General features: G+C 38.8%; 1 protein-coding gene across 7 annotated transcripts in view; it reads right to left on the reverse strand.

The window, feature by feature from the left end:
* LOC122062303 (protein TIME FOR COFFEE-like) overlaps window positions 1–1,907 on the reverse strand; it is a 71,398-nt gene extending 69,491 nt beyond the window's left edge. For 3 of the 7 annotated variants that reach the window (XM_042625906.1, XM_042625905.1, XM_042625903.1), the window contains exons 1-5: window positions 1,380–1,906; window positions 994–1,287; window positions 779–900; window positions 531–569; window positions 149–407 (exon numbers count right to left, since the gene is read on the reverse strand). In XM_042625906.1, the coding sequence (XP_042481840.1) occupies window positions 149–407; window positions 531–569; window positions 779–900; window positions 994–1,287; window positions 1,380–1,479 (814 nt within the window). In that variant the 5' untranslated portion in view covers window positions 1,480–1,906. Of the gene's footprint in view, window positions 1–148; window positions 408–530; window positions 570–778; window positions 901–993; window positions 1,288–1,379 lie in introns of all 7 variants that reach the window. The other 4 variants (XM_042625907.1, XM_042625909.1, XM_042625908.1 and 1 more) reach the window with 2 other exon arrangements.
* Between the last annotated feature and the right edge of the window lie 11,309 nt (window positions 1,908–13,216).

Here is a 13,216-nt window from a genome sequence, read left to right on the forward strand (position 1 = left end):
CATGGCCAGTTGGTTGGTGCCTTGCTGGTAGAGTGCAGGCTCCCAGGAGGTCACGGGTTCAAACTAATTAGTGGAGCAACTCCAACATCCATCTCTCCACACAGAAAGAATAAGAATAGTAGAACCATGCGAGAACTAATCTGCTTACCTGTCACAGTAGTAGATATAGAGCTTGAATTTTGCAGCAAGATTGCCGGTTGTGAAGATGGAGGAGAAACTGCAGTTGACCCTGGAGATGGAGTTTTAGACAGAACTAAACCAGAGCCTTCATTTGCCAAGTTGTGCTTGTAATAAAGTTGTGAAGGACTCTGAAAGCCATGTGACTTCGCAGGAGATTGATGGGATGGTAGCATGGTCAGCCCATACAGGAATTGTGCAACTTCAACTTCACTTTCAGAAATTATAACCTGCAAGATAAGCAGGAACCAGTACTTAAGCAATCAAAGAACTGATATTAACTCTATAAAATAATGCATAATGGATACTACTAGGAAAAGCAATAAAAAATGAAGGGAAAACTAAATATTAACCTTTGATGTCTTCGAAGGTTTTGCTTTCGTCCTGGGCTTCTGCAATTATTCATAAGAGATGAAATTATCAATGAAACAACCATAATAATGAAGAACGGGTAATAAGAACCACCGACATAAGAAAAGAAAAATTTAGAAACAATCTTCATGACCACATTACTTTCTCCAAATTACACATCAGAAAAGAATCCGATTCAAAAAGAGTTTTTTTGGATTTTTCCAAAAAAGAAAAGAAAATTAGCCCACACCTCCACTTTTCCTGTGGTTTTGGTCGTCTTCGATAAAGGAGGAGAAGGGATAGCCCCGACCGTTCGAAGAGGTGAGTAAGAGAATTGCCGAGCACTCCAATCCTGAAACCTCCTCACCGAAGCTGAAGTCAAAAACAGCAGTATTGAATATCTCGTCAATGAAATACAAATATCAGATAAGGAAAAAAGAAAATCAAAGAATCAAAAAGACCAACCAGAGCGAGCTCTTTGAGGAACAAAAACACCAATCACCTCATCCGGCCCTAGCAATTGCGGCTTCTCCCTGTCTATTCTTCTTGAAGAGCTACCGCCAGTGCCACTGCCTCTCACATGTTTGTCTCCATCGTTATCATCTTTGAAGCTCTCATCGGAGCTTCCATTCTCTTCGTTTCTATCGATATGGGACCTATTGTTTGAACTCGACCGACTCCCACTTGGCCGCTCCTCCTTCCCAATAGATCGATCTTTCACGGAATTGTTCCCTCCACCATTCTCAGCTTCACATACTCCTTTAACATTCCCGAAAACATTCAATTGAGAAGAAAAGAGAAATCCAAACAAAAAAATAACAAAAGCAGAAAGAACTTTTGGATTTACGCACCAGAGAAATCTCGGATTCGAATGCTGCGGGGTCTTCGTCGAGAGGACAAAAAGCTTTTAACAGATGACGTACCCTTCCTACTCTCCCTATTCCTCTCCATGTGTATTCCAATTTTCACAAAATCTTCTCCAGAACCTTTGGTATTTCATCGAAAAACCACCTAAAAGCTAACAGCAGAGAAAAATCCCGTCAAAATAGTAGTCTTCTTCCTTCTTCTAATTTCAATAACAAGAGATTGGCATATAAACAACCCAAATATCTTCTTCGAAAGTTTATCAGAGACTTTCAAATATCGACTTCCAAGCTTTTTATTCCTTAATATTTCCTTTTGAAATTTCAATTGAGATTCCTTCAATTTTCAAAAGCTTCCAAAATCTGGGTGATATCTCATCAATAACTTGGCGAATTTTTTCTATTAAACCTCTTTAAATAAACCCAATAAATCGCTCCCACAAATATTTTTCCAAGTTTCTCTTAATCCCTCTTTTCAGGTCTCTTTGTTGTTTTTCGTCCCGGGCTGGTTTCTACTCTCCGTCCCCCTTCCGAACGCCACGGAATTCACACATTCACTGTCACATAACGGCAACACATAGGCTCCGTTTGGTATCGTTCTAAAAGAAACGTGTTTTTTGAGTTTTTTCGTTCTATTAGAACAAAAAAATAGAATCTTCTGTTTGATACACTTATGATCTGTTTCTGTTTTTTTTAAATAAAAAGTGAAAAGAAAAAACTTAAGAAACAAGATTGGACGGAACTCCAATTTCTTCCCAGTTTCGTTCTATTTTATAAAAAAATATATATATCGTTCCCGATAAAAATCTGAAATTTTAAAACACTATTTTTTCATTTAAAAACTGTATTTCGACACAGAAACTGAAATTTTCGTTATTTACATGAAACGACATTTCTAGAACAGAAACGATACCAAACGGGCTCTTAACAGAGGAACCAACACGGTCGGATTCGTTTCCCTCTCGGCCGTTGAAATCGGGCTCTCAAAGTCGGACAATGAGATCGACGGTAGGAAAGCGACAGTACTGACGTGGCGGGTGATCGGGCAGTGGAGTCTTCTCACCACGTGGTATTGTAGAAACTGATTGTTAACCGGCAGTAGCCGGTGGAGTTTGGCGCATTTATGAGAGGCCGTACCGGTGGTATGGATCCATGGCCGCTGGTGGGTCGTATACTCATAGGCGTGCCTTCACTCTTTAGGTGTAGAATCAGGTAATTCTCACACTTCCGTGAAGGGGACTGTGGTGTGAAGTGGACTGGTACTCACGTGTCAGTCAATTCATTCTTTCTTCTTGGTTGACGCGTTATAGCTTTTCATAACGACTTTTAACGCTCGAAGAGCACGATACGCGCGTTGTGTTACGGCCATGACGAAGTATACCTTTATAGGGTGTGGATCAACGATTACGCGTTTTACCAAAAAAAAAATCAACAATAACGCGTCGAATCTCCTTGCCATATGAGCTCATATTTAGCTTAAAAGAAATTCAAAAAATATAGATAATTATCTTGCTGTTGGCACGAAATCTGCCCTGATCTGTTATGGTCTATTGGCTGTATTAGTTAGTACTCATTTGGATCGGGCTCCTCTGCTGTGTCATTTGTTGGCAAAGCCTGGCGGAGGCTGCCTAGGATTTTGACACGTAGCCAACGCCACATGTATAGTAGATAATACAATACCAAGGAAACGGTCTAAATTTTGGTTTTGAAAACTCGACCAGGCCGGATCGACCAAAACGGTAAAAAACCTAAATCCTTCGTTTTTTTCTTCTTCTTCTCCCTCTTTCCCTCTTCTGGTCACATGAAAGCAAGTTGTAGTCTCCCTCTACTGCGTCCTCTCTCTGCTCTTCCTTGACTTCAATATCCTTGATGCTTTTGGCTTCTCTTCACCCAATATCCCTGTCAATCTAGGACTAGCCCTTGTGGAAGCTATGTTTCAGTACCGAATCGTAAGAGTGTATAATCATTCTCATAGGCTCAATCCCTCGGTCCCTCCATACCCTTAGAGGTGATTTTCATTGCATATTTTTACTCTCTCTTCATTGTCCTAGAAAAACTACATGTTATTCAAGTGTCTCAAATCAAGTTCTCATATGGACCTTGAGTGCAAATATGTTTACCCTGAAGGGATTCTGGGGAAAAAGACTACAACACTATCACATACTAGAAGAATTTGCAAGAACTGCCCTGAAGAGCTTTGTTATGGACTCATTTTTTTGTTTCAGTATCAATTGAGTCTTTCTTCTTGTAGATGGATACTTTGTAAACAGTTTCATTCTTTTCATTATCAGAGGCTTTTGTTTCTTTTCTTTGAATGGTTTTAAATCCTGTGTAGTAGAAAGGGCAAGAATGCCCAATGCCAAATTTATGACACAATCATTATCAAGTAATAAAATAATTCAAACACTTGATATATATGTATTTAGTATTTATTCATTCAAATCCAAAATTACTGATAGACTTAGGTACTAGTACAACATCAAGGTTCTCTTTCAGTCTTGATGGCAAGAGCTGAGGATTGTCTATTGTTCACAGACAAATTGAACCTTTTGATCATGAATAAAATAATATCAAGCTGCCCTTGATATCAACCAACTTGAATTAAAAAAAAAAAAAGAATTTTCTACCCAGATGGCCCTTAATATCCTTTAACAGGCAAGATGGTGTCTTTGTGCAATAAAATCAATAATACATCCTGGATGGATAAACAGAAGAATTTTTGTCATTCAATTTGAATATCCCTGTGTGATGTTTTAAGTTTTTTTACCTTGGGGAGCCAAAAGATTGCCAAATCGTGAGCATTGGATGGACCCCTAGCAAAGGACTTGTCATGTTTATATTGTTCTTATTATTATTTTTTTTTAAACAAGTGCACCATTTTATTCAGCAGGATTTGCTTCTATTATTTGTTACATGTGCAGTCCAGGCCTTTGAACAGGCAAGATGGTGTCTTTATCCATCTGGGTTTTCCTTCGCTCTAACAGAATAGGGTAAAGAGGGAGAAGAACAAGAACAAGAACAAGAAGAAGAGAGTAAGAGAGGACGCAGCAGCGGAGCTGCGGTTTTTCTTCCTCTGAGCAGAAGAGAGGATGCAGCAGAGGGAGTCTACGGCTTGCTTTCATGCGACCAGAAGAGGGAAAGAGGGAGAAGCAGAAGAAGAAAGTGAAGGATTTAGGTTTTTTACCGTTTTGGTCGATCCGCCCGGTCGAGTTTTCAAAACCAAAATTTAGACCGTTTCCTTGGTCTTGTATTATCTACCATACACGTGGCGTTGGCTAGGTGTCAAAATCCTAGGTAGCCTCCGCCAGGCTCCGCCAACAAATGACACAACAGAGGAGCTCGATTCGTACTCATCCATGCTAGAATCTCCTATCTTGATCGCTTCAGGGACTTTGACGAGACAAATACAAGTGAACTAAAGAAATAAGACAAATGGTATATTCCCTGAGATGAATCTATAATACAAAAGACTAGAGTCCACAAGAGTGAAAAATGTGGGAAGAAACTAACGTAAAGAACTAAGAATCCTAAGTTGTGTCTAACATTAAAAATGACAGTAAATAGAAAAGGATTTGCATTGTTGATAGGCTCTTGTGTGATTTGTTGATGATCCCTTTTTTGATTGACTTCTTCTACCTTAAATAGTTTGTGCATTCAACTGCTTTCCTATGTATGCCATTAGTCCACTACTCCCACTAAGCTTGTCTCCAATGTGCTCATTACACTTGTCCCACGGCCATAGCTCTCCTCACACACGTCCCCAACTGCGTTCACGTATAGGTATCATGCCTCTGTGGGTGGTGAAAACCTCGTTGTCAACCCACGTTTCTTTCTCATACGCGGATAGCCACGTCAACAAGTATGGGATTTAAAATTTTGGCACCAACACTTGACCAATTTTTGACACTTTTGTTCATTATAAGAAATAGAATTTAGACAATAGGTAAAAGACATTGACAAACACTTAATAAATATTATTAAATGAAGAAGGAGAGTATCACTTACAGATCAAAATAAGGATGCAAAAATATAAACAGAAGACCTCCAAAATTGTAGAGTTGAGTCATATAAAATACTCTCTTTAAGGTATTTGAACGTCTTGTATTTGTATGCAACTGGGTTTACCACACGTCCTCACCTTCAAGATAAAGCAACTCTCCAATCACTTAAGGTGCAACTCTAATAAGTGATTGCAATAGGGAAGAACAAATGTAATACTCAATATTGGTACTATGTACAAAAGGTAGAAAACAAAATGTTTTTTGGCAAAACAGAGGTTGTTTGTCTACAAAACACTAAGTAAATAATATTGGCAAAGAGCACTTTATCCCAACAGAGAGGATTCCAAAACATTAACGAGACTGATTTTGTTTTGGACTTTTTTATTATGGATGAGAAGGTGTCTGTACAAGTACAGGGGTGTCTGTAGACGTACAGGTACATGTCTTATGCCAATGGGTGTATGAGTACGTATGGATAAATTTTATGTATATATATGGGTCAATGTATGGGTCCTTTCATATATTCTGAATTTGAAATTCAAAAATTTAAATTCGAATTTTGTGTAAAAAGATACCTCTTGACACCCACACCCATACCCCACCCTGACCCCGACCCCAGCCACGGCCATGGCCTAGCCTGCCTCGGCTCAGCTCAGTGCGCGATTCAAAAGCACCCCAGGAACCCCCACACGCACATGACAAGGGAGAGTTCCTCTCCAAAGGACTTGCACCCTTAAAAAACAATGCTTCTTATATACCCCTCACACCTTTCATCTAAAACCAATGTGGGATTAAACTTTGTGAAAAGTTTACTTTAGCTCATTTTCAACTTGTCCTTACTTGTGTACAAACAATTTTTAAAAAGCAAAAAGGGGGAAAAAGAGTTTTGACATTATTTGAAATTTTAATACTAAAGTAATTTTATATTTTATAATATAAAATCCAATAATTTCCCCACAAGTTTAAAAAAATGTCAATAGACAGTCATAACACTATGTATATTAAACATAGTAGGACACGTCATTGCAGGTGTCTTCAGGACTTGAACCTACACTAGGTCTGATGAACTACGCTACAAAGTACGGGTGAAGTCAAACTTCTTGAACCTTTCCTTTTTGTCATAGCTGGCTAGCTCACCATCTATATCCTACCAGTCGACATTCGGAAATTCCCTTTTCATGACAAAAATTGGACATTTGTTTCAGGCCTTGTCCCTTATCTTGGTCTCATGGATGTTTAGAGAATTCGTCTTTAAAATTCTCACCGGTAGGTGGTCACACCTCCTACATCCACTTAAGTCAGCGCATAGTGTGCACCACAATTAACACACTACTATTTATGAGATTCCGCTTAATTAAGAGTTCATAACTCATCCTATTTTCTTTGTGGTGGTATTACTTTTCCATCTAACCAGAATGAACACTCAACTAGTAGTACTAGACAAGTAATCTAGTGACTTCATTTGTACCTTTTGAACCTAATTCAAGATTTTACCTCTTCACATAGGTTGGGTGTCCATCACATAACCTATAACATAGTCTTTAAGCTCATTCCTTTAGATAAATCATGAATAACCTTTGTAGGCATTGGCTTTGTGAACATCTCTGCTAAGTTACTTTCTGATTTCACAAAATCTATAACTATAATTCCTTCATTTATATATTACCTTACAAGGTTATGCCTGAGACGAATATGTCTCCTTTTTCCATTATATACTCTGCTCTTTGCTTTAGCTATTGCTGCTTGAATATCACAATGAAGTGATATGGGAGGCACTGGTTTAGGCCATAATGGAATATCTGTCATTAAACTTCTGAGCCATTCAGCTTCAGTTTCAGCTTTTTCTAAAGCGATGAATTCCGCTTCCATGGTGGGTCCTATACCACAGGACTGTTATACCGATTTCCATGAAACCGCTCCACCTCCTAGTGTGAACACATATCCACTAGTTGCTAAGGATTCATTTGTGTCTGCTATCCAATTAGCATCACAATAACCTTCTAAAATAGTAGGATTTTCACTATAGTGAAGTCCATAATTTATTGTACCCTTTAAATATCTCATTAACCTGTCAAAGGCATGCAAATGCTCTTTGCTTGGATTGTGAGTTTGTTGACTCAGTTTTTCAACTGTCAATGCAATATTAGACCTAGTACAATTCATCAAATATGAAACAGAACCTATGATTTATGAATATTTCTTTTGATTTAAAGGTTCACCCAAATACTTTTGTAAATGGTATCCCATCTCTAAAGGTGTCTAAATAATAGATGAGTCAAAATAACTATACTTTTTAAGTATGTTTTCTACATAATGTGCCTGAGATAAAATTATCTCTCTTCTTTTTTTGATGATCTTGATTCCAAAAATCACATCAGCTTCACCCATATCTTTTGTATCAAAGTTGAACATAAGCAGTTTTTTAGTTTGATTAACTATGTCTAAACTTGTACCCATTATTAACATATCATCCACATAAAGTAAGATGAAAACAACTTTACCATGATGGAATTTACTGTATAAATATCTTTCGGCATCATTCACAACAAATCCACTTGATAGTAGCACCATATCAAGTTTTTGCATGCCATTGCTTTGGCGCTTGTTTTAAGTCATTCAAAGATTTAACAAGCTTACATACTTTATTTTCTTTTTCAGGAACAATATAACCTTCTGGTTGCTTAATATATATTTCTTCTTCTAAGTCTCCATTTAAGAAAGCTATTTTCACATCCATTTGGTGAATTACCAAATTATAGATAGAAGCCACTGCAATCATAACTCTTATAGTAGTGATTCTAGCTACTGGAGCAAAAGTGTCAAAATAATCAATATTTTTCTTTTGTCTAAAGCCCTTGACTACAAGTCTAGCCTTAAACTTATCAAGTGATTCATTGGGTTTCAAATTCTTTCGAAATATCCACTTAGTGTCTAACACTTTAGACCTTAGGAATAAGTCAACTAATTCCCAAGTGTGATTGGACAATATGGAATCTATTTTATTTTTTATAGCTTCCTTCCAAAATACTGCATCTTGAGATGTTATGGCCTCTTATATGTAAGAGGGTCCTTATCTACAAGATAGACAAGCCAATCATCATCTGAATAAGTAGACTTCTTTTGTCTCTTACTCCTCCTTAATTGACTTCCTTCATTTTTACTAGGTGTAGGATCAGATTCTTTTGGCACATTTTCTCCTAAGCTTAAATCATCACTATGTTCCTTATTTTCTAATAAGTTTGTCTTAAAAGGAAATATATTTTCAAAAAATTCAACATCCCTAGATTTCACTCTATTGTTCCCTTCACATACTTCGTCTATGGTTTTAAGAACCATACAACGGTATGTAGAACTATGCTTTGAATATCCAATGAATACACAATCAAAAGTCTTAGGACCAACCTTTCTTTTCTTTGGTTCTATAATTGCCACTTTAGCTAGGTAACCTCATACTTTAAATGATTTAAACCAGGTTGTTTACCGAACCATAACTCAAATGGTAACATACCAGTCTTTTTGTGGGGTATCCTATTTAAAATATAACAAGCAGATAGAATTACTTCCCCCATAAGTCAAGTGGTAATCCCGAACTAATTAACATGGAATCCATCATTTCTTTTAATGTTCAGTTCTTCCTTTCGGCTATACCATATGATTTAGGTTGATAGGGAGGTGTAATTTCATATATGATGCCATGTTTTTCACAAAATTCATTTCTGCTAAAGTATTCTGAATCTCTATCAGTTCTAAGTTTTTTAATTTTTTTACCTAGTTGATTTTCAACTTCAGCTTTGTAAGATATGAAAGCATTTCCTGCTTCATTCTTAGAATTAAGTAAATAAATCTAGTGTATCTTGAATAATCATCAATAAATGTCATAACATATTTCTTACCACCTCTAGATTCACAAAACTTAAAGTCACATAGATCACTATGTATAAGGTCAAGAAGACCACTTTGCCTTGTTACAGATTTGTGGGGTTTTTTGGCACACAAATTGGACATTTATTCAATGATGGTTTAATGGTTCCTTTAATTAAACCCAATTAACATATTTTAGAAATGTAAGGAGCACTACTATGACCTAATCTACCATACCATAATTCAAAAGAATCCACAAAGTAAATAGAAGCACTAGATTTTTCATTCATTATTTTAGAAACACTTAATACAAATAGAACATCACTCAAGTAACCCTTTCCAACAAAGACATCATTCTTCAATACAATAACCTTATCAAACTCAAAAGATAGTTTCATTATAGCCTTGTTCAAGAGTGGTCCCGATACCAAGTTTTGACGAATATCTGGAACATGAAGCACATTATCCAAAACCAAAGTCTTTCCCAAAGATAGTTTCAATGCGACTTGCCCTTTGCCCATGACACTTGAAGTTTGGGAGTTTCCCATAAAGACTTATCACAAGATGTGATAGGAAAATATTTAATAAATACATTTCGGTCTCCACTAATGTGTCTAGTGGCACCTGTATCTATTATCCATTCTTTAGGGTTTTCAACCATATTGACTTCAGTAATCATAGCAGTGAAGATGTCACTTTCAAGTAAATTAATCTTTGTTTTATCCGACATCTTCTTCTTGTTTTGACACTCATTCTTAAAATGACTATTTTTTCCACAAACGAAACATTTACCCTCTTTCTTCTTGAAAGTTTTGTCTTTCTTGATTTGAAGACCTTTGCTGGATTGGTTTTGTTTGCCAATCTCAACAATGTTAGCCTTCAATTTTTGAGAGCTACTTGCCTCAACCTTATCCTTTACCTTGTTCCTTTCCTCAATTTTAATTCGAACCACCACTTGTTCAAATGTCCACTCCTTCCACTTATGTTTCATTGTTAGTTTGAAATCATTCCAAGAGGAGGGTAGTTTTTCAATTAAGGAATTGGTAACAAATGCATCCGGCAAAATGATATTCTCTTTTTCCAACTTACCAACCAAGACCTAAAACTTATCAATTCAGGGTGATATTTCTTCTCCCTTAAGTATAAAAAAATTGAGAAAATTTGAGACCACATACTTGCTACTCCCTGCATCATCAAGTGTATACTTCTTTGTAAGTGCATTCCACATTAAATGAGCATACTCAAAAGAATTATACACACTGTATAATTCAATTGAAAGGCCATTCAAAATGTGGTTCTTGCACTGAAAATCAGCCTCCACCCATGTAAGCCTTTTGGCTTCAAGAACTGGATCTTCAGTTTGTTGTGGCTTTGGTTCCATCAAAGCAAAGGCAATCACAAGTTGAGACAAAGCGAATAGCATCATTTGTCTCCACCGTTTGAAATTCTGACCATTAAATTGGTCAATCTTATCAAACTCGACCACAATCTTCATCCTCTCCATAATAGGTTGAAGTGTCTCAACTGTTGGTACCACATTGGTTGGAGTAGAGAAATCAGTAGGCAGTATTGGATCAACATTGTTAGGGAGTGTTGGTGTGACACCATTTGCATTATGTGTATCCTCTGAATCACTGGCCATAGTCTTTTACCTATTCAATTTCAAATACCTTAAGATTGTAAGAAACATAATTTAGACAATAGGTATAAGACTTTGACAAACACTTAATGAATACTATTAAATGAAGAAGGAGAGTATCACTTACAGATCAAAATAAGGATGCAAAAATGTAAATAGAAGACCTCCAAAAGTGTAGAGTTGAGTCGTATAAAATACTCTTCTTAAGGTATTTGAACATCCCGTATCTGTATGCAACTGGGTTGACCACAAGTCCTCACCTCCAAGATAAAGCAACTCTCCAATCACTTAAGGTACAACTCCAATCAGTGATTGCAATAGGGAAGAACGAAGGTAATACTCAGTATTGCTACTGTGTACGAAAGGTAGAAAACAAAATGTTTTTTGGCAAAACATAGGTTGTTTTCTGCAGAACAATAAGTAAATAATATTGGCAAAGAGCACTTTATCCCAAAAGAGAGGATTCCAAAACGTTAACGAGACTGATTTCATTTTGGACTATATTATTATGGATGAGAAGGTGTCTGTACAAGTACAGGGGTGTCTGTACAAGTACAGGGGTGTCTGTAGAAGTATAGGTACATGTCTTATGCCAATGGGTGTAGGAGTATGTATGGGTAACTTTCATGTATACACATGGGTTCATATATTCTGAATTTGAAATTCAAAAACTCAAATTTAGATTTTGTGTAAAAAGAAACATCTCTTGACACCCACACCCATACCCGACCCCGACCCCAACCCCGGCCACGACCTGGCCTGGCTCGGCTTAGCTCAGCACATGATTCAAAAGCACCCCAGGAACCCCCACACACATATGACAAGGGAGAGTTCTTCTCCAAAGGGCTCGCCCCCTTAAGAAACAGTCCTTCTTATATACCCCTGTAGACACCCAATTTTGTCACCCTCCTCTGGCTATGATGAAATATAGATCTTAGACGTGACTTCCGACTTTCGACCGATAGAGATGTTGATGGAAACATTCCCCTACCCAAAACCCTGGAAATCCCCGGGCGGGAGAGAGGAAGGCCTAATTTTGACTTTTTATATATGAAGGAATCTGGTCAAGATGACCATACAGATGAATAGTGCTTAGAAATATGATTCCGACGATATATGATACGCCAAAATCGAACTGACGGATCTCCGACAATCGTTCCCAGAAAATCACATTTTTTCGGGTGCATGTCGCGCCTTCCTACACATATGCCGCGCACACGGACAGTCCCACTGGAAACCTGAAAAAATCCCTCACCTGACCCAAACACCCTAAAATTCATCCCCTACCTACCCAGATAACCCTAAGACACTCCTGGGTTTGAAACCCTATAAATCCCCATGCTGGAGGGAAGGGGTCCAATCTTGACTTTTCATATATGAAGGAATCTGGTTAAGATGACCATACAGATGAATAGTACTCGAAAATACAATTCCGACGATATATGGTACGCCAAAATAGGACCGACAGATCTCCGGCAATCATTCCTGGAAAATCATGTTTTTCCACAAGTATGTTGAGCACACCGACCCGGCCAGCCAACCAGCCAACCAGGCGGCCCAGCCAAGCCATCCAGCCCAGCCAAGCCAGCCAGCTCAGCCAAGCCAACCAGCCCAGCCAGCCCAGCCAGCCCAGCCCAAGCCCAGCCTGGCCGCACACCTATGCACGGGCCTGCCACACATTGTGTACAGGCCGGCCGCATGCTGTGTGCGGGCCTGCTGCACACTGTGCACGGGCCTGCTGCACGCTGTGCGTGGGTCTGCGGCACACCATGCGTGGGTCTGCGGCACACCATGCGTGGGTCTGCGGCACACCGTGCGTGGGCCCGCCACACGCTCTGCGTGGCCCCTCTGCACGCTTTGCGCGGGCCTGCCGCACGTTATCCGCGGGCCTGCTACACGTTGTGCGCATCCCTACCGCAGAGTGTGCAGGCCCTGCCACACAGTGTGCAGGCCCCAGCCGCACGTCGTGCACACTGTGCCCGCAAACCGTGCACACATGGCCCGCACACCGTGCACACCATGCACACATGGCCCGCACACCATGCACACATGGCCCACACACCGTGCACATGGCCCACACAACATGCACATGGCCCGCACACCCATGCATTCACGCACCCGTGACATCACCTGCACCTCCGATAAAACCTTCTCTCTCCTCTCGCTTTTTTGAAAATTGTCTTTTCCAACAAAATTTTCTCTCTCCTCTCGCTTTTTGAAAACTGCCTTTTCCGACAATTTTCTCTCTCCTCTCTTTTTCAAAAATTGCCTTTTCTGGCAAAAATTTCCCTCTCCTCTCGCTTTTTTGAAAAATGTCTTTTTCG

Source organism: Macadamia integrifolia, unplaced genomic scaffold (assembly GCF_013358625.1).
Source record: "Macadamia integrifolia cultivar HAES 741 unplaced genomic scaffold, SCU_Mint_v3 scaffold100, whole genome shotgun sequence".
Lineage (NCBI taxonomy): Eukaryota > Viridiplantae > Streptophyta > Magnoliopsida > Proteales > Proteaceae > Macadamia > Macadamia integrifolia.